This window comes from Chroicocephalus ridibundus, chromosome 2 (assembly GCF_963924245.1).
Source record: "Chroicocephalus ridibundus chromosome 2, bChrRid1.1, whole genome shotgun sequence".
In the NCBI taxonomy this organism is placed as follows: Eukaryota; Metazoa; Chordata; class Aves; order Charadriiformes; family Laridae; genus Chroicocephalus; species Chroicocephalus ridibundus.
This window is the reverse complement of record NC_086285.1, coordinates 114,479,479-114,504,876: the sequence shown is the minus strand read 5'-3', so window position 1 is coordinate 114,504,876 and position 25,398 is coordinate 114,479,479. Positions and strand designations below refer to the sequence as shown.

At 43.0% G+C, this 25,398-nt stretch overlaps 1 protein-coding gene across 2 annotated transcripts in view; it reads right to left on the bottom strand.

The window, feature by feature from the left end:
- Nucleotides 1-16,389, bottom strand: part of LAMA1 (laminin subunit alpha 1) — a 106,082-nt gene extending 89,693 nt beyond the window's left edge. For both annotated transcript variants that reach the window (XM_063326584.1, XM_063326585.1), the window contains exon 1: nt 16,299-16,389. In XM_063326584.1, the coding sequence (XP_063182654.1) occupies nt 16,299-16,374 (76 nt within the window). In that variant the 5' untranslated portion in view covers nt 16,375-16,389. The remainder of the gene's footprint in view (nt 1-16,298) is intronic.
- Between the last annotated feature and the right edge of the window lie 9,009 nt (nt 16,390-25,398).

Sequence of the window (25,398 nt, the reverse complement as noted above, 5' to 3'; positions counted from 1 at the left end):
AAAGAGCAAGCCTGGCATAACTTGCCCGTCTTCCTCAGAATTCTCAAACACCAGCAAACAGCCAGTTTGATGGCCAGAACATAGCAGAGAATTCGAACAAGGCAAAATGCTTTTTTCCAAAAAAAGGGCAGAAAACCTGAACCCTACTGAAATCTTAAATTTCAAAGTGTAATAAGCAGCATGCTAAATATAAAAGGCAATGGAAAACTAAGGTAAAGGAAGAAGGAAGAAATCATTACATACCAATTAAGTCTTCATTGTAAGATGCTAAATTTCCTGGTATGCACTATCGGAAGGACAGAGTGTTAGAATTGGGGAATTATCAAACTCACTGAAAAATTTCCATAACAAAGAAAACCCAGACTTCCAGATCTAATGTTTAGAAAAAAAGGAAGGCCAAACAATACTAATATGTCTGCACAAGAAACTGAAGCTTGTCACCTCTGTTAGTTACACAGCAACTAGTGTCTTCTTACACAAAGCATTGAGGTTTTTAACGCCACAGATGGGTTTGATACTAGTTTAGACTAACACTAAAACAATATCCTTCAGTTTATGAAGCTGATTGTTAACAAGTTAGCTAATGCAAACTTTACAATGTCCCACCTTCTAAGTCCCTCTCATGCTCGGAGCTTGCACACATACGTGTAGACCATACAGAGACAATATCACAACACATGTACTCAAGATTGGAAGTAGAGAGGATAAGGATGCGAAGACATGGGTCAGCGTGCAAATTCTTAACGCCGAAGGAGTTTGAGCAATTGATTTTCAGTCCCATCCAGAGTTCCTACAAATGAGCTACCTTGTTTCCCAAAGGAGCGCACATCAGCCTTGACAGCCTTCAGCTGAATGTTTTGAAAGAACAGAAAACATTGCTAAATACAACAGGTTTAATAGCTTACATCACAGCCCTGAATATAGTTTCTAATATTTTTGGCTTGGTCCTTGTCCTTCACAAATTTCAGGGATCTGAGGCAACAAAAAAAAAAAAAAAAAAATTAAGTTCAAGTTCTTGGGGATAAAAAAAGGCATCAGAAAGTTTTATCACAGCAATTTCTAATACCTTTGATACTGGCAGTAACTTGCTGATTTCTTTCAATCAGAACAAATTAAGGGACCGTAGGAAAAAGAGGAAAACTAGCTTTCATGCTAGTTTTTAGCATCAGACAGTACAACTGGATATAAAAGGTGAGTATCTTCGATGAGTACTCTTTATATATCATGCATTTTCAAAGTATAATCAATATTTCTTCTGTCGAGTCATGTCTTGCAAGTATTGATTTTTTTTTTTGTATGGTGTTGGCCTGTTCAAGAACTTGCCTAGAAATTGCCACAGCATTTACACCAAAGCAAAAGCGCCAAAAGTTGACAGATGGGCAGGCTGCCAAGGAACAACAAACCTGCCAGACCATGAAATTAGTTCTTTCTTGTTCACCCAAAGCTTTTTCCACATGTTGAGGAATCTACATCACAGTGTTTGTTGGTTTGGGGGTTGTTCTTTCTTTTATCATTACACTAGGTTTTTTTCCTGAAGTCACCTTAATTTTAGGAACAATTTTCACTGAAACCTGATGTAAATACAAGCCACAGCTATTAAATACTTCAGTGTCTTGTCAGTTTTGCTTATATGCAGCCTAAGACACAATATTAGCTTAGATCAATATGACAATAGTACTGGCAGTGTGATTGCCACGTCAAAGACTAGGGACTTCAGTCATTTGTCACTTATGATGTGTCCCAATATTAACAAGGCAGAACATTTTTGTTCCCACTAATGTTAAATCTAAAGCAGCCTTAACCCCCACCACCTTTTACTGTGACTGCCTCAATAGATAACAGCTCACCCTGTGCTTCTTTCCTATCACCAGTTTTCAACCTGAGGCAACAGTCTTCCTTGTAAATGAAAATCCTGTCTGGGTTTAATCCTAATTAAATCTGCATGCATAAATGTGCAGCATTAAGCTTCACACTGCATCATTTATTATAATAAATAGGAAGTTGTGACCCAAGTATTTATTCGCTCTAACCTGATTCTAAATTTGCATTTAACACTTGCAAAGTGTCTGAGAGACCTGAGCTTGAAAAGAATTTCAAAGCTTTAGTGGTCCCAGTCATTTCTGTACTGTGACTCAGTCGCAAAACCAAACAAAATGTTACTACTTCTTTTCCCATGTAAACACAAAGAATGACCCCTTGAGGCAGCTGGCATCTCCTTGTGATCATAAACCAAGTCTTACAGCACTACAAGGAACTCTGAAATGGATTTTTCACTTCATTTAAGCTTGTTATTCACCAGCCATATATAAAACCAAACTTTACACATGGTATTTTTTCCCTTTCCAAATATGAATGCACTATCTTAATATTTCAAATTCCAGCTGCCTTAGATGAAGTTAAATTTCTATTTAACGGGAATTTTTCCATTAATGAACAAAAGCTATTTCAAGTTGAAGAGGTTTTGTCACCCCAGAACCACCAGCTCTCCTGTTACACAAAGCCATGAGGTTTTTTCCCAGACATAGAAGAAAAATGTTTTCATCCTAGCAGGCACAAAGGCATTATCAGGGCACATACAGCCCTGTATCACTGCCAGATCTTCCTGGGCAGAATGGAGCGCATTTCCTCCAGCTTGAATGGAGCTGAAAGGATTCGCAACTGTGTAACACTGAAGACATGCAAAACTGGAGCATTCCCTTATCTCTACTGACAAGATTTTGCAATCTCTGATTTAAATGGTTAATTGGAAAATAACCTCTGGAGGTTGTTGCGGTGTTTTGTTGTTTTTTTTTCAGTTATAATCAACCGCTCAACGTGCTACAGAGGTGGCTTTCTGCTCTTTGCAAAAAATAAAACATATCCTGCTATTTTTTTTCCAAGGCATTTTACTCCCGGCAACAAAGTAAAATTGCAAATCACCATGTTTTGTTTACTCACATCTGCGGGTCTGCAAGCACACAGGCTAACAAACGTACAGGGCACATCTTGCAACTTTATTTTAAAAATGTTAATAGCAAGTCAGCTGTTGCACATTTTCTGTTTCAAACCGTCACCACTTTCAAACCCTCGTTTTATTTTTTTTAAGTAAATGTTTTCACAAAAATCAAAGGCATGTGTGTCACACAGGATAAATTCCTGAAAAAATGTAATTTTAAGGACACAAAACTAAAGATGGGGGTGGAAACAACCAACATTGCAAACTTCTAAAAAAGTATTCTTCCACATTGCCGTCAATGCTCAGTAACTCAGCCAGCTGCATGGAATTTTAATCAAGTGTCCTGAAAGTATTTTGCCTTTGGCCTGAAAACAAGAATGATGCATTTCAGCCCAAAGGGCAATTTTTAAAGAAAATTCTAACAGCTTGAACCAGGACTGAGCGTTCAAGTCATTTAATTTAAAATTCAGCAATGCTACAGTGACACTAAAAAATTGCAAGGCAGATTTTGGATCCTATCCTGAAACACCCCAAGTATTTTTTGCTGATTACTGTGGGAAATGCAGCGATTGTATAGGTAATGCTGCAGTGTGGGTAGCATGTATTTCTCATCCTTAAGAACAGAAAAGATGATAAGGGCTCCTCAATTTTTAGAGAGACTGTTATTATTAGTCAATACTATGTGGTATACAGAAGGGTTTTTCTTCTTTGGAGCAAACATCCTGACCTTTTCCTACCACTGCACCACTGAGAAGCCCCTTCTTACCCTCTTTTCCTATCATTACATTAGATTTTCAGCCTACCAGAGATATCCAAACTTGGATTTGACAATTACCACTATTAGTTGAGGCAGCAAGCAATAGAAAATCCTTAAACCACTTCTAAGTATCACACAATAAAAAGTTTCTGAGCGACTTTACGTATTGCTGCAGCTAAACATCAGTGTGGCAGTCTCTGATCCATGCCAAGATAGACACTGAATACAGCCATCCACCAGCAGACCTAGTTTGTACCTTCTGCTTCATTGCTGCCTTCAGATGATATACTATCACTCATCACTATGGAAAGATCTATTCCCCTTTATTCATCACCCAATTCAGTTTGAAGTTCCCTGCCTGGCCACGTATAGTCCTCTCTCATTGCTGGCAAAGAGTAGCCTCCACCTCACAGGAAACCTGCCCTGTACTTTGAAGAATCATTTCTCCTGTTAGAAATGTCCCCGTGACAATATTATCAAATATGCAAGGAACTAAGCTGTCCCTTGTGTGACCACCAAGTAAAGAGTGCTCATCCATTTGACTCCAGTATTTGTACTTCCTGCATGCATTTAGCAATGATAAACTTGTTCTGGAGGATGCTGGCAGACCCACTGTAAATCTACTTCAAGAAAGATAAATTGCAATAGGGCTTGGAAGGACTTGATTCCTGTAAGTTTTAGCTTAAAATCCATCTTTACTTCTAAATGTCCATTTCGGTAGCAAGCTCACATTTTTGAATTACCAAAAAAAAAAATGCATGGTTTCTAAAATGCTGACCATTTTTTAGTGAGATTTGATGTTAATATCCAAAAACGCTTAAAAGGGGGTTTTATTCACAAATCATGGAGTTCTAGATACATGACAGATTTGCTTTCTATTTGTAAAAATGTGTTACTTAATCCTGGAAGTGAGATGTATTACCCCATAAAAGCAAATTGGACTACTTGTGCAATTAAGAAAGAGCCTGACTGAAACAATGCACTAGTTAGCAACTACTGAAGTAATAAATGAATTTTTTGTAAACGTAAATTCACAGCAATTCTCTCAAATTCGGTGGAGTTCATTTGATCCTTCATTGTCTTATCAAAATGTTGATATATTTAGCATATTTTAAAGGGTGTTTTCTGGTAGGAGTCATTGAGTATACATTTTAGAGACTCTACAGGCTAAAGCAAATAAAAGGAATCCTAGAAATTTCAACAGCATATATTTCACAACCCTAATTTAAACCAGGGTTTTCACGGATCTTGACAATTCAAAGAACCTTCACTTCAAACTTCTGTTATCTAGCCCTTCTCAGCCAATAAAGTAGAAACAAATGAGTCATCAGAGGCATTTGCACACAGTTAGAAGCCTTTTTTTGCCCTCCCCCCTTCCAACAGAGCAAGATACGCACAAAAGGCAGCACAGTAAAGGCAAGTAAAATATGTGGATGGCGTGGCATGGAGGACAACAAAACACACATTCGCTATTCATGCATTTGAATGAGAAACATTTGTAAGGGAAACCTAGACAAGAAAAGCCAATGGACTCTCTTCCAGTTTTATAGTAGTGAAACGCCTTCAGGAGCTGGTTTCCTCCCTTAGGAAAGCAACAGCCACAAATAGGGAAGGCGTAATTTGATTAATTGGTTTGTCAAGCACAGGTCTACTGCTGGTGCTGGAGCCTCGTTGATTCACCGCTCACTGTAGGTACTCCTGGATGGATCTGGAATAACCCTGAGAACGTGGTGAAGACTGGCCAGGCTCCATCCAGCCTGGCAGCAGCTCTGCCTGGGCAGGGGGTGGTGGAGAAGTATCACGGTGCAGCCAGTCTCCCCAGCTCGCCCACCACCTTCTGCCATGGCTGCAAAGCTCATTCTGCCAGCCCCCACGTAAAAAAACAGGGACAGCTCAGACCCCTGCTCCAGTCCTCCCTGGAAATGCTAGTCGCTACTGGTTGTTTGGTTGGGTTTTTTTTCCCCTCTCCCTCCTACACAAACGCTTCTTTGATCAGATGAGTTTTGCGACAGAAGGCAAAATGCCAGTTGTGCTTTCAGAAAGCTGAAAAAAACCCCTATCGATACTAATCTAAGCAAGCATCAGTGCTAGCTCCAATTCAATGGTTGAAATCCAAGGTTTATTATAGTCAGCATGACTTATGCCACTGATTTTGCTATTTAGAACCCCTTGCTTAATCAGTTTCACAAGAAAAAAAAAATCCAATAATCAAATCAAGACTATAGAAGTTGTATCGAATTACCTATACAGATTCTGCACTGTCCCCTCAGCCTTTCAGTAAATAAAAGCTTACATAAATATGATAAAGGAGGCAGTGGACACAGGCCTATCTTCAAGGTCATTTTGGAGCAAAAAGCAGCAGTAAAAATGCAGGCAGGGACAAGGGGAAAATCGAGTTTCCACTTCAAGACGACCGTTTCTTAAACAGCTTTTTAACCCTTATTCTCATGCGGGAATCAAGAGGGGGGCTGGATCTCACCGCACAATAAATGAGCTCTCGGAAAGGAATTACATTGTGCTTGCAAAACAACTTTCAAATCTGAAACTTTAATCTGAAAGAATAGGTTAGGGAATATCTCTGATGGAGCTGTTACTGTATTAAATGTCAGTTTTAAAAAAATAACCAAAAGCTTTAATAAGTTAAAGCTGCTAAAACAGAAGGAATTGCAACAGGCTCAAATCTACTGTCCGCACAAAGCAGAAGTGGGATCTTCACGGCGTTGGCTGGTAGGAAAAGCCCAGAAAAGACAAGACAAACCAACTCAGTGCATCAACCCACATGAGGTGCTGCTTTACACAGCCTGCAAGGTTGGGCCACTTGTGGAAAGGGAGGCGTGTGAGGCTGCCTGTCGTGCAACCCCACCCCCCCCCCAACCCCGTCCCCTCCTACAGCCCTCTAAGCTCTCATGGCCATTAGAGCAGCAGTGATTTTCCAGGGAGACTTTTTTAAAAAAATATCAGCTTCTCAGGTAAAACCAGAGCATCCTAGTAGTCTGTTTTGCTCTGCCAGGAACACAAGGGAAACTTCTCGGGAATCAAAACTGCTGATTCACATCAGGAGGAGAAGTCTAAATTATGTGCATTTATGTATCTTTGTAAGAAGGATATCAAAGGCTTAGACTTTGACAGTATTTTTATAGTCTTGCGTGTCTGTGTTATTTCTATCTACTGTAACTACAAAATAGTTTTCATGCAAAATTGTGATGTATACAGCTTTTAGTTCACAAAAATGTGTATTAAATAATTACATCTCAGGGCAAAAGCAGTTTTTTTCCCCCTCTAAAAAACACAGATTCTAACAATTGAAAAAAATCATTAAAGTCCTTAAAATAGCCGAACTGACTACAAAATAAGAAAAACAGATACATCTAACTTTTTTTGCTTTGACTCACAACCAGATCAAGCACTCGCCTCAAAACCTCAAAGCCAGTATGCTGTACCCACATCCTAGTGTCCAGAGGCACTTTACACAGCCTCTGAGATATCACTGAAGTACCCAAAACCATACATAAATGGGCAGTTTGATTGATGTGCACCTAAAGTTTATGCCAACTAACAAATTACAGTTTCTGCGGGGCTGACCTAACTGACCTCATCTTGCAAAACTTCTCCAAACACTTTCTGCTGTTTGGTCAGGAAAGGATGCCTGGAGGACAGAAGAAAATACGTGTAGGAGAAGGCAAACCCCACCTGAAGATCCTGTGTGAAACTGCTGTAAATACCAACAGCTGATCAACACACGCTGATGGTCCTGAATTTCTCGAAATGCATTTTCTAAGGCCTCAGGGAATGAAGAAAATATTTATGACAGACAAATGTTTTTTTATCTTAATCTTCAGCCTACTTAGAATGCTTTCATGGGATTTTTCTGTCACATACCCTTGTACTCTGAGAAAAGAAGAAATAGTTCATGGCTTGTTAGTACTGACTTCCTTTTAAAATAAGTGAGGAAAAAAACAAAGCAGGTTTTAAATTTAGGACTTTCTAATCGAGGCCAAGCACAATGCTTCCCCCACAAAATGTCTAAGATATTCTTTGCAGACCAACAGAAAAACTGAAATTTCTCATGGTTCTTTCTTCCTCTCCCACATCCTCAAAAGTCAGACCTCAGTCATGAAAATTTGCACCTAGTTGAGATCTATTACCTTTTTGCATTACCCTTTCTACTCTACCAATTTCTTTGAATATGATCGAGCACCATTTCTATTTGATAAAGATCTCAAAAATATATTTCTGTTGCTTAATACAAATTTAGGGAACCTAATCATTTTAACGCAATGGTACCCACAAAGTCAGCATTCCTGGGGATATGCAACAGTGGCCTCTGTTTGAGGTGACTTGGTAGACAGGTGATCTAAAATTGACTTTTGTAGAGTACTTGTTGTAGAGAACAAAGTCCAGTACTTGTTGTAGAGAACAAAGTCCATTACACTAAGGCCTCAACAGCTAAACTGTGTCGGAGAAAACAAAAGCCCAGAGCTCCAGACTTATAGCTGCTCTTCTACAGAGTTTTGCTGGGGTGTGCCAAGGCCTGTAGCCCAGCAGAAGCAGTTACTGCAGCTCCATGTTCCCATCTCCAGTCAGTAGGAAAGCTAAGCATGTATTTCCAACAGGGACATACATAGCCACACACACGTAATACAATGTATACATGCATATACATATGGCCAGCCATATAGATTAGCAAAGACAAAAACACACAAATGCCATCACCACCAACAGTCTCCTCCCGTTCCCTGCTCTAGCTGATCAGGATGAAAGACCTTAAGTAGAAAATATATATTCGTATACAGATATATATGCAATGTGGATTCCTTCAGTAGCTGGACTTAGACACTCAAGTCTATCCAGTAACTGTCCCCCTGGATCCCAGGTCTCCCCTGTTGCTGTCACCTGGGCATGTGAGCACCTGAAGCCCACAGCTCCACTCCAGGTGCTGGTCCACAGCCTGACTTGCACACACACCATACCCCATCACACCTAGCACTCACACACTACGGATCCCTCTAGTTACTGGCCAAGACTGGCCAGTACATTGAGATGACCGAATTTCTGATTCTTGGAGAAACAAGGAGAGGGGTTAGTAAAACTGCCACCTTAGACTTCCGTAGGGCAAACTTTGACCTGTTCAGAAGACTGCTGGACAAAATCCCTTGGGAGGCTGCCCTGAAGGATATAAGAGCCCAGGAAGGCTGGACATACTTCAACAGAGAAGTCTTAAAGGCACAGGAGGAGGCTGTCCCCATGTGCCGAAAAACAAGTAGGGGGGGAAGGAGATCGGCCTGGCTAAATAGGGACCTTTGGCTGGCCCTCAAGAACAAAAGGAGAGTCTATGACCTTTGGAAGAGGGGGCAGGTCTCCCATAAAGACTATAAGGATATAGTGAAGCTATGCAGGGAGAAAATCAGGAGAGCCAAAGCGCAGCTAGAGCTCAACCTAGCTACAGCTGTTAAGGATAACAAAAAATGTTTCTACAAATTCATTAACAACAAACGGAGGATTGGGGAAAATCTCCCTCCCTTATTGGATGCAGAGGGAAACATAGTCACGAAGGATGAGGAAAAGGCTGAGGTGCTCAATGCCTACTTTGCCTCAGTCTTTAGCAGTGGAACTAGCTGTTCCCTGGTCACCCAGCCTCGTGAGCTAGAAGACAGGGAGGGGAAGCTGAATGAGGTCATCACAATTAAAGAGGAAGTGATCAGTGACCTGCTACACCGCTTAGATGCACAGAAGTCTATGGGACCGGATGGGTTACATCCAAGAGTGCTGGAAGAGTTGGCAGACATGCTCACCAAGCCACTTTCCATTATCTACCTGAAGTCATGGCTAACTGGGGAGCTCCCAATGGACTGGAGGGTAGCAAATGTAGCACCCATCTACAAAAAAGGCAGAAAGGAGGATCCGGGAAACTACAGGCCTGTCAGTCTGACCTCGGTAGCAGGGAAGGTCATGGAGCAGATCATCTTGAGTGCCACTACAAGTCATATAATGGACAAGCAGGGGATCAGGCCTAGTCAGCATGGGTTTATGAAAGGCAGGTCCTGCCTGACAAACCTGATCTCCTTCTATGACAAGATGACCCGATTATTGGATGAGGGAAAGGCTGTGGACGTTGTCTACCTAGACTTTCGAAAAGCATTTGACACTGTCCCCCATAGAATTCTCATGGAAAACCTGGCGGCTCATGACCTGGATAAGCATACGATCTGCTGGATCAAGCACTGGCTGGATGGGTGGTCCCAAAGAGTGGTGGTCAATGGAGTTAAATCCAGCTGGTGGCCAGTCACAAGTGGTGTCCCCCAGGGTTCTGTGTTGGGGCCATTTCTGTTTAACATCTTTATTGATGACCTTGATAAGGACATAGAGTGTATCATCAGCAAGTTTGTAGATGACACGAAGCTAAGCGGGAGTGTTGATCTACATGAGGATAGGGAGGCTCTACAGAGAGACTTGGATACATTGGACCGATGGGCCAATGCTAATGGTATGGAATGTGCTTCAACAAGGCCAAGTGCCGGGTCCTGCACTTGGGCCACAACAACCCCATGCATCGCTACAGGCTTGGGGAAGTGTGGCTGGAGAGCTGCTTGGCAGAAAAGGACCTGGGGGTTCTAATTGACAAGCGGCTGAACATGAGCCAGCAGTGTGCCCAGGGGGCCAAAAAAGCCAATGGCATCCTGGCTTGTATTAGAAATAATGTGACCAGCAGAAGGAGGGAGGTGATTGTCCCCCTGTACTCAGCACTGGTGAGGCCACACCTTGAGTATTGTGTCCAGTTTCGGGCACCTCAATACGAGAGAGATATCGAGGTGCTGGAGTGAGTGCAGAGGAGGGCAACGAAGCTGGTGAAGGGTCTGGAGAATAAATCTTATGAGGAGCGATTGAAGGAGCTGGGACTGTTTAGTTTGAGGAAGAGGAGGCTGAGGGGAGACCTCATCACTCTCTACAACTACTTGAAAGGACATTGTAGAGAGGTTGGTGCTGGTCTCTTCTCACAGGTAATTAGCGATAGAACAAGAGGGAATGGCTTCAAGTTGCAGCAGGGTAGGTTTAGGCTGGACATTAGGAAAAAATTCTTCACAGAAAGAGTGGTTAGACACTGGAACAGGCTGCCCAGGGAGGTGGTGTAGTCACCATCCCTGGATGTGTTTAAGACTCGTTTAGATGTGGTGTTAAGGGACATGGTGTAAGGGAGAACTTTGTAGAGTGGAGTTGATGGTTGGACTCAATGATCCCAAGGGTCTTTTCCAACCTAAATCATTCTATGATTCTAAGACACTCAGCCTACCTGGTATCTGGCCCTGGATCTTCTTGTCATCTGTTGCCTGACACAGACACACACGCATACAGACAGGTCTCCTGGCTAACCCCCAGATCCCATGGTCTACCCAGTAGTTGCCTTAGACCTCCTGGTCTCTCCAGCAGCCAACCTGCAGACCCTCTGGTCTGTGTCTCCAGTATTCAGCCCCTGTGACTTGTAGTACCCTTGCCAGTGGCTGGCATTTGTATCTCCATGCACATAGACCCCCTCACGCAGGAGAAGAGTCAGAAACAGACAGGCCATGAGGTACATCAGTACAGGACACGTACTAATCAGGTATGGGGCAGAGCAAAACAAGCATACTGACCTACAACCTGTTTACAGACAACTGGCCTTTAACACCTTACCCCTCTGTTTCCCTCCCCATTACTTGTTCTTTCCCAGACCATCTTGATCATCCCTCTTACCCTGTCTTTGGCCCTTCCTCTATTCATCCCATAAGCCATCTTGTTCAATCCCAAAATGTTCTTCCCCTGCATCTCATAATGAGTCCAGTACCCCTGTAGACAGCCACCACCATCCCCACACCTCACATGCACACACCCCGTAAGCTCTGGAGAGCTTCTCCCATAACTCATCATGATAGGTGTCACCCCTAGCCCATGGGCTGATGGTGGTCATGAGACAGCCCTGGGAGGAGCTAGTTTCTCTGGGTTCATTATTGGGATTGCCCCACCTTGTTCCTCTGTGCTCCTTTGTGTGTATGGACCTGAGGCTTATCACATCGTCTAACAAGTTAAATACAGCATGGAAAGTTAATAAGTTATCTTGTGGCCCTGCTACTTAACCTGCCTGAAGACACGAGGAGTGTATTGGTTCACTCCTATAGATTTCAAGGTTTCAAACCCAAGGAGAAAGTGAGAAATTGGGCCAAGTATGCCATTCTGCCCAATTTTGCCAAAAATTAAAGTTTTCAGCTTACCACAGCATTAGTGATTCTGCCTCAGACTCCTACCACATTTTTAGCTCATCATCCTCCTGTCTCGCACTGCAAGTTGCAAACAGCACAGCCTCTAAGTTTTCCACAAGTCTCAAGAGACGTCAGGTTCCCTTTAGTGTTCTCTTATCAGAAAACAATAGTCACACCAGTGGAAGCACAGCAGAGATGTTAGAGGAAAATATTTAAAAATAAAGACAAGCTTTGCAGTGGATAGAAACCTTCTCACTTCCTATATCACTTAATTCTTTGTTGCAGGTTTCTTACCCTTCTCTTTGAAAAATATGGTATCTAAGACTGATGGAAACAAGGTCTATTCAAGCCATATACCAACCTCTGATGCAGTACGGCATTTGTGAAGTCCCTATGACAGGTTTTTTCATTCCATACAGAAAGTATTTGGGGAGTGCAATGTCCAGCCCATCTTGAAGGTATAAGAAGACTTTAAATCTTCAAAGTTTTATGGTCATCCAAGCACGTTCAGGAAGTTTGGCTCTCCGTTTCAAGTGTCAGAGGAAACCACATCAACTGAATGCATGAGGCTGTAGTGAGGCAACCAGGAGTGTAAGATCTACCGCTCTGGGCTTGTAGACTACCAGCCAGATCTAAAAAAACCTAAAAAGACTCAAGAATCTTGCTGCCACATCTACAATTAAAGCGCACCACAGTTGAGTTGGAAGTCACCATCCTGAATTAGGCACCAAAAAGTCCATCTACACTAAGTGGGATGCACAGTCATCCCACCAAGTGGTGCCAGCCTTGAGTGACCAAGTGAAAAAACCACAGACACGGGTGCAATAAAAAAAGTTTTTCTCCTGAATTTAGATGTCTGACTGCTGAGGAAGAGGAAGGCCTGCAATTTGATTCCCCCTCCATTTTTGAACACCCTAACGATCTAACTGCAGCTTCAGCTTTTCCTGTGGCCCATTCTCCATTGGCACCCATTGAACTTGCATTTTTGGCTGCACAGTAGCTCATTTTCAGAGGCATGGGGAGGCTTCATACATGCCTCCCCCTCCCCTGCATTACCCGTCACAGCAACTTGGTAATAAGGCACTCTATTCAGAAACTGGAGATGTGGGCTCAAACCATCTCAGACTAAGGAGATTAACCTAAATCTCCCACTTCCTGGGCAAGCGCTCTAGCAATCTCATTTATAAGCAAACTATATAGCTTATGTTTCAGAAAACATGTGTGGTCGCTGACCATAATGTTAGGAATTGCATATTAATCATAGCCTAAGCATACTTAGTAAACCAGATTCTTGACACAAGGTAGGTTTGAAACCCAAATGATGGTAAGCGTGAGAAATACCTGTGTTCAGCTCTGCCCAGATGGAGCACCCCAGGCACCTTCCTGAGGGCATTCAATCCCCTGAGTATCAGCACTTAAAAACTATTGACTCCAAAACCCCAGGCAGGAACAACAGAGCAGGCCACTACAGCATACCAGCTTACAAAAACAAACCGAGGTGAGACGCAGCTGAGGAAACATTTAGCCTACAACTACAGTCTGGAAAGTTACCATTACCATACATTTACAGTAGCAGGATTTTTTTTAATTATAGAAAAATCACTTGGCATTGGTCAAATCAAATTTAGGAGATATAGGCAATACTGTGCAAAAACATTAACTTATTTCCCTTTCTACTTTGCGAACCTGTATCACTGTTACCTCCAGTATAATTAAGAATGCCTTCCAGCAGAGCAAAGCCGCTACATAAACCTCTGAAATGGCTATTTGCTTCTGAGGTTCTAAAATAACTCTCACGTGGATCCAGACACTAGTGGTATGTTCTTCTTGAGAGAAACTTACTGGATACAAAAGATACAAATACAAACCCCACTTTTCAGCATGGTGGGAACGATTTAACAAACACCTGCAATTAAAATACCAACTAAATTTTATAGGTAAGTAGATATTAATCTTTAGGCTGAATGAACCAATCATTAACCTTCAAAGTTGTTCAGTGCAGTGACTCTACTATTCTGTGTTGCTCTTTCTTATATTGGACTTCAGCACTTTCTGACAGACCCTTCCAACCATCGTACACTCCAGTTTCCTCATCTGCTGACAGGACAAAAGCAGGAAAGAACAGGAAAACAAGAAATACTGAGAGTTCTGCCAAGGTACTCTCCACGGGCATGCCAAGATACCTTTCCCCCCAAACTTCCCCAGTCCTCCTGCAAGGGCTCTGAGAAATCTTTCCAGCCTCACCACAAACTGTATTTTTACATCTTAGAATGCTTACAAGCTTGAGCTTCAGTTGTTTACTTTCTGCAAAAGCAACATGGCTATTCTAATCTGCATCGCATTCTTCACATTGTTTTAGGATCAGTTATCTTGAATTCTGGTTTTTGTAAGGCAGTTATCCACCAGGGGGGTTTGATACTCACCGCTTCCTCGGATGATCTGTACTCTCATGCTGAGAAAAAAGTTCTATCAAATTAATCTAATAGGAAGAATGATCTCCTGACCTGATCTTTCAACTAGAAAAATACAATTATGAATTTAACTAGCCCCGGGAGGGGTAGCTTAAGTGCAATGAAATATACTGGTATCTTTGATCACTGATATAAAAATACGCGTTTTATCGAGATGCCTCTAACAACGTGAGCTGCTATGTAAAAGCTGGAAAATCAGCACTAAACTATTTGCAAAAGCTGCAACAGATACTGCAGTGTGATCACTGCAAATTTCCACAGAAAAAAGTGGACTCTTGTCACTTACATTTGGCCAGCTTTAGGAACTGTTTTAAACTGTGTGCTAGCATACATATTTAAACAGGAGTTAATAGTGAAGTAAGGTTGTTTGGTGTACGTAAGATGGTACCTTACAAAAAACAACTGTGAAAAGTAAGTTTTGCATCATTTTGTCTGGCTTTTCATTTGTTTCTAAGACTGAACTTTTGTAACCAAGGTGAAGTGTATTTATTCACAAGCCAAAATATATCGACTCTGTAATTAACTTCAGCTTGATTTTGTCCTCCTTACCTGGAGGATGAAGTTTTGTACACATAATCATATTAATAAACACACTTGCTTTTACTGCAGCCTGTAAACATGCAGATGCTTATCTCCCATATTATGTGCATCTTGAACACACACTTCACTGTAAAGAACACTAAGTCATGCATCTGCACAACATATGCCTTCCAACCATTTTCCATTCCCGGGTTTTGCTTTTTAATAGAGACCTAATGCGGCTGGGGACTAATGTGCAGGGAGTAGGGATCAGCAGAAATTGTGCTGTTGATGCCACCAGAAGCTGAACCAAACCGAAGGTGGGAGCACCTGGTGCCTACCAGTGCTCTCCCTCATAACCCAGCACCCCGCAGAGTCAACTAGGGTTGACTCCGGCCCAGTAACAGGGAGTGAACTGCTGTTGCTCACTATCTTCAGGCTCACTAGGAAAACCCAAGTTACTGCTCTTCCAACAAAGAGGATGCGTGTGATGAAGTTCCTCGCAAAGCAGGACCTGGCCGCCGAGCGTCCCGGTATCCCGGCTGCAGTGCACCGGCCAGCCCCACGAGCAAAAAAAAAACAGAGAAGAAATTTTTTTGTGAATTATCTCCATTACATCCTCATGCTACCTCTGTCTCATGCCTGGAAAGTGGTTTTGATCCCCTCTCGCCCCGTATAGCAGAACTTGATCTGGTTTACATTAGCGACAGCGTGAGGCATCTTTCGGCTCTCCTCCTCCTCTCCCTTCCCCGGAGCGGGTCCCCCGGGGCTGCGGCCCCTGCCCGGCTCCGGGGCTGGGGCTACCCTGGGGGCTCCGACGCGACACTGGGGACCTGGGCCGCCCGCCAGCCCTCCCCCTTGCCCCGGGGAGAGGGTCAGCGGCCGTGCCGCCCCCTCCCCTGGGTTTCTGCCGCTCCACAGCGTCTCTCGGCTCCCACAAAGGGAGTGGGCGGCCCCGGAGGCGGCCGGGCGGGCGGAGTGGCCCCCGCCGCCGAGGGAGAAGAAAGGGCTCCAGGAAAAGAGGGGGGGGGGAGGGCGACTGCACGGCGCGGAGATGAGGGGAGAGTAGGGATAAAGGAGTGGGGGGGCGCGCAAGGGAGAGCGCGTCAGCGAGGCGAGCAGCACTGCCGGACCCCAGCCCGCCTCTCCCCGGCGGGGCTCCCCTTGAAACCCAGCACGGCCACCACCGCACCGGCTCTGCCCGGCGGGGGCTGGGGGGAACTCCGCCAAGCCTGCCACCCTGCCCCCCCCCCCCCCCCCGCCCCCAGCCCCGCCGGGGGCGAAACCCTGCCCCGGGAGGCGGCGGGCGGCTGCGAACAAAGTCTGCAGCCATCGCATTGCACCGCAAGCGGTGCGCACCCCCGCGCCCCGAGAGCCGGGCTCACCTCGGGGCTGGCCCTGCCCCGGCGACCAGAGCAGCGAAGCCACCGCCAGCAGCAGCCACCGCCCGCCGCTGCCCATCGCCGCCGCCACCGCCGCCACCGCCGGGATGCCCGCCCCGCCGAGCGCCCCCGCCTTATATGCTCCCCCGCCGCCCCCGGCCCGCCCCGCCCCGCACCGCCGGGGGCTCGCTCACACGCACACACACCCTCACGCACTCGCACACGCACACCCCCCCGCTCACACGCTGGCGGACCCCGCGCCCCGCATCACGCGTGTCCGTCCCCGCAAAACCGCCCCCGAAGCACTTGCAGCCCCGGCAGCGCATTGCGCCTGAGGCGCGGGGTGCGACTGGCCCGCGTCCGGTGCCGGAAAAGTTTGGGAAAGCCGAAATTAGTGATTTGGGACCTGTTGCAAGGAGAGGGAGAAGGGAAAGGCGAGTATGCGAAGTAACAAGGTAAAAATGCGTGGCGAGGGAGAAAGCATTACTAAGCTAATTCAATGTACAGCTTTCCTATGTGGCAGATATTTTCAACGTGGTTAAAAAAATTAAAAAAAAAAAATTAAAAATCAGCTGCTGAGCCTTTCCTTGTAAAATTGCCATCTCCAACTTTGAAACTTCATGCCCTTGCTGATGGTTTTTTGAGCCTCCGCTCCACATCAACACAGCAAATCAGCCATGTTTGCAAATGAGAGTTCTCTCCTCAGTTGGTAAATTAAGAGGTTGACTGGTTTTGTCCCATAGGAAGTCTTTGCAATTTTCTAATGATCAGCCTCTTGAAACTAGCGTAAAACACAACAAACCGGTTGTAGAAATTCCTTACCATGGAGACATTTCTTTACTACTTCAGGAAAGTTCATTCCCATTAGGCTTCCTTATTTTAAGGCTTGTCAGGTCACAGAGCTTGTATCTGCAGTACTCCTTAATGAATACTTCAAGTAAGTTGCAGCAAGGAAGGACATTTTCCTGGGAAAAGAACTGTATGCCCAAAATAAGTTGGTTGAGGTGAGGGAATTTTAGTCAAAAGATACTTTCTCAAATGCAAATCCCCACTGACAACTTATGCTGCTTATTTTTTAGGAAAAAATTGTGCTGGTCCGTATGGGATTGCATTTAAAATTCTATTTCAAAATACAATGACGTGTATGAGTTGCATGAGCAGAGTTAGGGTGCAAGTGCCTTCTTCAAATTGGGGGCAGCTGCTCATGGAGTTCAGACTTCAACTTGGTTGGCTGGTTGTTTTTATTGATCGGGATAAAGAAATCAGCAAAAGCATAGTAATTTACATATTTTGTATAAAATAAAGCTATTTCTTCTCGTAAACTCAATTATGAGTTATAGTTCAGAAGGCATAGCAATGTTTATACTCAAAACATAGACAAACAGGAAAAATCTATGGGTCAAGGAGATATAAAATGAAAAATTTCTGCCATAGAACCTTATCAGAGGCTTTCAAGCCTACAAATAAATAACACTCCACATCTGTCCCTTCCAACAGATCCGTTCTTTGCTCACACCAGGAACTTCTTAAATTTCAGGACAGGCAAAGAGGAGGAAAGCAAAACATCTGTGGAGAGAAAAGTCAACAAATTTCAAGAGCCAAAGTGTCATTTGTTCTAAAATCACAGAGGTCAGGTTAAGGAATCCTCTGTGCAGGATCGCAAGTACCAGTTGGGAGCCAAGTACAAAGGAAAGGGAAAGAGGGAGCATCTGTGCAACATAAAGTCCTGCCAGTTTACAGCTTTTTAATCAGTTTAACCGTTCAAATTACAGCAAGCTGAAGAGTACTATCCTACATCCATGCAATGGTAAGTGCCAGTTTATTACATGCATTTATCCTCATCAGAATATTCCGCAAGAGGTAGAGGATGTATATTGAGATCCAGCTCTGGACTTAATCATCTGACTCAATTATTATCGTTTAAATAAACATCTCTATACAACTTGTAACTGAAATATATACATTGAATTAGTCTGCAGGACTACATCACCGTTGTTCAGTGTCCATTATAATCATTCCCTAAGAAAACTGACTCTTCTCAAATTTCATTTGAGTACGTACTACCTTCTTGGAGAAAAGGATTGCTGTGTTTTCTATCATGCTTTTTTCCACAGTTCATTGCTGGTATTACAAACCACCAGGCAATCGGAATGCTCCCTGCTTCAAGACATAGCACTATTAATATAATTTCTTCCTAACCTAGGTTTCTAATGAGCTTTGAATGATTATGCCATTAGGTGAGAATCTCAGCTTCTTAAGCAAGCGTAACTCCACCGCACATTTACACCGAGCGAGCACATCAGGAATTATAAGACTAGAAATTTCTTAGTCTTTGACAAACTAAGCCGATGAGAAAGTGGAATGCCATGGTACAGGTAAGATCCTGAATGACTCAAGAAATGTGTGCGAGAATACAAGCATTTTAGAACACTTTCGTGCACGTTGATACAGATCCTGAAAACCATCTGCACAGTCTGAAGCTCTGAGCGCTACTATATCATATGTGCTTAACATGAATAGTAGCACTGCAAATTAAAATAGCACAGGCGACTTTTACATCATAAAATAATTACTACAACTAGCAGTTGCTACCGCTCCAACTTCACTGGAAAGAAAGAGAGATGGCACAAACGTTAAGAAGGATAATTTCTAAATATCTCACACTTATTTGTTCTGCTAATCAAAATTTACTACAAAATAAAGCAAAAAAAAAAGTTTGCTGTGTAAGACAAGGAGAAAGTTATCTGTAAATACCCAGAAAATACTCAGAGATACACTTACAGGGAGCTTCTTAAAATCTTGTTTTCTCTCTCACCAACTTTCATGAATTAAAATTGCCTTAAGGACTAAGTTTTTCAGTTGCAAAGGAATGGAAAATCCTAATATTTTGGATGATGTAGCACAAAGGGAATATGTTAATTTAGCCATCTGTGCATAACAACCTATGGATAAAAACACTGCCTTTGGCAAAAACAGAGGTTTGGGAGAATTCAAACTGGAGAAAGCCCAAATACACAGTCTGAATGGAACTGCTCTGCTATCCTGTGCCTAAGTAAACTCCAAGTGAACACCAAATATGTTTTTTCAGCTTTTGTCTGTGTTGCTGTGCTTAAGGCAGAGCTATTGTGTTAATGGCAGGTTCCCTTCAGGCCCCTCAGGAGCATGAAGTCACCTCCTGACCCCAGAGGGCAGCTGGGGCACTCATAGCTCTCAGCGGTGCTGTGCTTTTCCACATCCATAGCATTTAATAACTTGCACATCCCACCATCCCACCTTACCACCCTTTCCTCCCCGCCTACCGGAGCATTTCTACCCTATGAACACCATTGACACAATATCTGCTGGAAGTAGGGTAGGGAATTTGGAGTAGTAACCAGAAGGAGGTACACAGATATAACCAGTCAATGATCCCACCCAGAACTACATTTAATGGATAAATAAGATTTTTAGCTGGTTTTTCTTGGGCTCTTTTGCACACGCTTGTTATCCATTCTGCATCTCTGCCTCATTATCTCATAAGCACCACACAAGTGTTCTGAAAAAGCATTCTGGAAATAATCATCACTTGTAATCAGAGGAAAAAAACAGTAGAGTAAACTGCCTGTCTGCCTCTAATAAACATTCAACCGCTACTAAAAGCTGGTTTAGATAACTCTTCAGTTGTTCCCCAGAACCCTTCAAGTGCTTTTCTCCCTCCCCCGGCAAAGTACGTCCAGAGGTTAATAAATCTGAGCTGTGACAGACCAAAGAGAGGAGTGAATTCAAAGCAAAAGGCCCTTCACAGCACACCCTGCCCACAACTTCCTCTCAACGGAGACACCACCTCTACAGCTTGACGGGCTGGAAGTGCAACCCAAGGAAAGAGGTGTAAGCCAGGGCAGCTCCCAGGTCCCTCCTGGGGTTCCTCAGCTGGTAGCCTGACGCTCCTTATCGGCAGCAAAAGTCTTTGCCCTTTCTATTCCTGAAAGTGATTTCAAGCTGCAACTTGAAATTTATGTTACAATAATTTGGCTCTGAGATGACAAAGGCTTCCACGAGGATTAAAGGAAATCTGGTGTTTCGCAGGAAGCTAGGGAACAGGTGCTCCAGGAGACTGCCAGAGCTGTCACGGGGCAGGGGAAAAGGCACGAGTGCATTGAATCCCTCCGACTTGGCCAGAAAAAGCACTGCACGGGCTGCCCTCAGGCACAAGGTCCCTCAAGGGCTTGCCTGCTGTCTGCTATGGCCTTCACTGACCTCAGGAGATGCCCAGACTTAAGTGTTTACCAGAGAGGAGGGCTGGCTTTGGAGATAAGCAGGCGCTCTGGGACAGTCTGGATGCAAAAAGGGTGGGATGGGAGAAAGAAATCAGAAACTTCACATTCCTACCCTGGTCTCAGAACAATAATTCCCAGAACACGGAGGATTTTTAGTGCCCAGGCTATCACATACGTGCCCCCATCTTCGCCCCCCCACCTCCACATCCCTCACACTGATAGCACCTAGGTTTAGTGGTGCCCTTCCCTCCAGGCTTCCGAGGGGCTGTGAACACCCAGTCATCCTCTCCTGCTACTAGCCATAATCTAGCCTGGTGCTAAAGGCAGCGGGTCCAGCGGTTCTTGCACAGGGCACGTGCAGGGTCCTTCCTCAATCTCAATAGGAAAGGCACAACACCAAACAGCGTAACAAAAGAGCTTTAATAATAAGATACTACTAATGAGGGGAATATAGGTAGATCCTTAAATCACTTCATCCTGGGAACCCTGCTTTCGCGCAGCATTGGATAGACCCGATGCAAGCAGCATAGTTGCCCCAGACCCCCTGTTTTGAAATTAAATATGGAACTATCTCATTATATTGTGGTAATATATGTCACATGCCTGGACAGTGCCTAGGCACCTGACTATGAAGACGTTTCTTGTAACTCTTGTCTTCTCATAGCTACCAAGCAGGAAACCATGCCTGCAAAGGGTGGCACGGTTTGGAAATAGGTTAATAGAGCTGCCCTGGTTCCACATTGCAAAATAAGTGGTGATGTTTTCTGTTGATTGATTTTTGCCATTTTCCTACTAGAACTGACTCGTTGGCATCAATGGTATTGAAGGCAAGACTCGGCATGTTTTCTGTGAACAGTTCCCAGGCTGGAAATTGTGATTATTGTCCAACGGGAATGATTGGATGGTATACTGTATTGTGGGGAATATATTCCTCCACAGAAATCACCGTGAATTCACATTAATTTTTCTTTTGTTGAAAAAATGGAACCCATAGGCAACAGGAAACACAATACCGTCACTGCTGGTAATCAGCAACAACAACCCTTCCATAATGCTGTTCCCAGTCTGGGCATGGGACTTTTCCTTACATTTTGATTAAACTGTTTGCAAGAGCTTGAAGGCTCCAGTAACCCATGCAGGCAAAGGAACAGCCACAGTTAATTCATGTCAGAGATCGGTAACATGAAGAACAAGTGTTAACAGCAGCAAAAATCCTGCTGATCATCTCCAAACTGATCTTGGGCTTGTGGGAAAGACTTGTGGGACCTGAAGGATCCAAACCCATCACTTCCAAATTTCTATTAGGAAGAGGAGAGAATATAACTTGGCCCTCACTGAGACGTGCAAGTTGAATGGCATTTAACTTGTGCTTTTAACATCTCAGATAGTTCTCAATGGGTAGAGAATTTATAAAATAATGTAGCTCATACTTTTAAACCACAGTTAATTTATGAGAGCAGATTAAAGTTTGTGACTAATTTTTCCTTTATTATTTTGCAAAACATATTAAATAGGAGTTAATCAGTTAATCATACCCTCTGATCTTTTCTTCAGTGAATTTGCATTTCTTCTCAAGTGTGGTCGGGTATGCAGTTGGGAAAAGATCTGTAGGACATCAGTGTTGTTCCGGTGGTTGAGCTTTTAACAGCAAGTGCTGAGATTTTGCTGCCCAGAGACATACACCTGCCTATGCAAAATCTGCGTTAAAAGAAGGCATCTTGATGTGAGATTAGTAAGATTTCATCACCTTTTTTTTTTTTTGTAGAATACTTACAGATAATGCAAGAAACAAAACTTTGAGAAAGCAGAAGATGAAAGCCAAGAGCATAAATACATGACCTTAGTCCAACCAGTGGAACAATGAACATCTCCAGTTGTCTTCTGTAGCTTTTAAAATAAAGTCATTTATTTATACACTTAAACACTCATTTAATGTCAGCTTTAAGCTTCTGTTATAGAAATTTGCCATAGAATCCAATTCAAGCAGCGATTTAACTTTATTAATGTGGGAGGAAATATGTGCATAATGCGAGCTATTTTTTAATCTTAACTGCCATTCCTGCTATTGCAAGAAAGTGCCTTACACCTATCTGGAAAGCCATTATTAGCAAACTGAATAATTTATCACTTCCAATTTTCAACAAATTAGCCCTGCCTAAGATTGAAACTAGAAGCCATTTAAAAAATAATAATCCAGATACTATGTCAGGTTCCTAATTTGAGGAACAGTAGGAGTGTCCTAATGTGAGGTTCAGGGAGCATCATTTCAAAACCAGCACTAATTCTTCCTGTCTATAAACGCAGGTGAATGTGCCTACCTACTATCTGATGGGTATCCTTACATGTGTTTCAACAGAATTTTGATAAGTGGATTAAAAAAGGACAGTGTAGTCTGGAAATCACTGTGCTTCACCTTGCTAATGCTATTGAGAGAGATCTTCCGCTACTCAAAAGTTACTATTAACAGATAGAATGGAAGCAGAGTTCATGCATAACATCTTATCTTTAAAATTAACTCTGCATTATTTGAAGTGTATGATTTTTTAATTAAATACACTAAGATTGAACTAACTACAGGTAGTTATGGAATCGGTCTTTAAGTTACGTTGAAAGAATAGCCTGACTTGGAAAATAGAGGAAATCAGATGCCCTATTAATTCATAAATAAATCAATATGGGCAAAAGGACAAAGTTTATCAGGCAATCATATTTTAATTATTGTCAAGTTAAATTGCACTGACTAGAACTTATTTTCTGATTCCCGTTCTACTTACGTAGCTATCTACAGTGCAAAGTCAGTATTAAATGCTACCAAACCTGACAGTCGCATTTGCTGTCTCTTTTGTGCGTTGTAAACAAACGCTCACCAGTGAAGCCGCCGTCTAACATTTTTTAATATCTAGCGAGGTATCAGCTCCACTTTAAAAAGAATTATGATTAAAAATTCATGAGATACTGGAAATGTTTAGAATCTGAATTGCATAGCAAGGAGAGACAACTGTGTCAACGTAAATATTCTACACATGATTGATGGATTGTCAGGCTGTATTTACTAAGGTAGTGTTTCTGTGTAAACTCCGTTGCTAATTAGAGGTTTGTTTTGGAGAACGAGAAGCAAAGCTAATCAGTTTGAGGAGGGGAGAGCTTAGGAGGTGAGCTCTCTAGCTCGTCTTTGACTTCAGTGAAGAAATGCCTGCGTTTAAACAAATGAAAACATTCTCAAGCTTTAGTCCATGGTTATCTGCAGCGACGCCGCAGCGCTGGATTTACCATTCCTGTATTCCTTCCTGCACGTTTCTCATCATCTGCAGGAAGCGGGCAGGGGCGCCGTCCTTCGAGCGGCAATTAAAATTCTTCCCCATCTGCAGAAACTCTCGTCTCCTTCCCCTTCCCCTTCCACTGTCCTGCAGCCCGAGGTGACCCCGCCACAGGTTCTCCCAGGAATGTGCACCTCTCTGGTAAGGGGCTCCATCAACCTGAAGATAACCTTTGTATCTCATCTTCAGCCGCCCATGAAACCAGCGCCTTCTTGTTTTTTCAGGTTTTCTCATTTGTAAAAGCAGGGCGAAAAAAAAAACCAACAAACCCTGACTGGTATTGCATGCACAATACAACCAAGCAAACACATATATATACATTTTTATTTTTTTTTTACTTCAAATATTCTTTTATAAATACTAGCAAGGAACAGGAAAAATAGCTATTATTGGTGTAGGATTTTTGATGAAATATCAGGAACTACACAAGATTGAAAGCTGCTCTGTCAAAGAGTGACTGAAACCGAGCCAATTATAAAATAAACAAGTCAGCACATAGAGTTTACACAGTGATTTTCGGTGAATACTTTATATTACAACATTTCCCAAGTACTCTATAAACTCTAAGCTGATGACACAAACAGTATAAGATTCAATTAATTGACATGACAATGAAGCCACAAACACAGGATGAAAAACTAAACTATAAATCCCAAACCAAATCACTAACACGTATGTTAAGGATTTCCTAATAAGATTTTTTTTTTAGCACCAGTTCATTTTTCAGACACTGCTAAGTTCTTTGTGATGGGGCTGTGCCTTGGTGGATTGTGTTCTTATGCGATACTTTATGTGGTTAAAAATCAAATCAAATTAGTATCAAATTTTTGATAGTAATACAAATAACGTGTTTGTTTTAAAAGTAGAGAAGTACTTAAAGCATATTGAAGAGTAAACGCTTGCAATAAGAAGTTAATTATTAAAAACAACAAATATAAACTACAGTTAATTAATTGAATGGAATTTCACTCTCAAGACCTTTGTTCTGTTTCGTTCAAATCTGAAAAATCTGTCTGCGGACAGAAATGTTCAGTGAGCTCCAAGCTTCCCTGACTTCATTCTGCAGCCATTTAGAACAGCCACTGGATGGCACTGTGAAACTGCAAGTCAAAACCTTTAACTCCTTTCCTCCTGACACCCGCTTCGGCTGTGCTAAGGAAATCACTGCAACCTGTATTCGCAAAGCAGAGCCCACCAGCTGCCTCTTTACTGGTAACTTTTTTTTTTTTTTTTTTCTTCCCCTCGCATTTTTCACACCTTTCACAAAGCAAATCCGCAACCCCGGGTTCAGTTTTCCTGAGACCGGGGCTTCGTTGCTGACGGTCCCCGGCCGGAGGCTGCCCAACTCTGGGTGCTTCAGGCAGACAAAACAGTCACTCTGATGGAAAAAATGATGAGACAGGCTGTCTGCAGGGGAGTTTTCCTGCTCCTGAACAGTTTAGCGTTAGCTTATTTCATAAAGCAGGAGTTTTACACGCTTATTTTTCACCTGCTTTATGTAACTTACCGGCTGCGTGAACGTCCTCATCT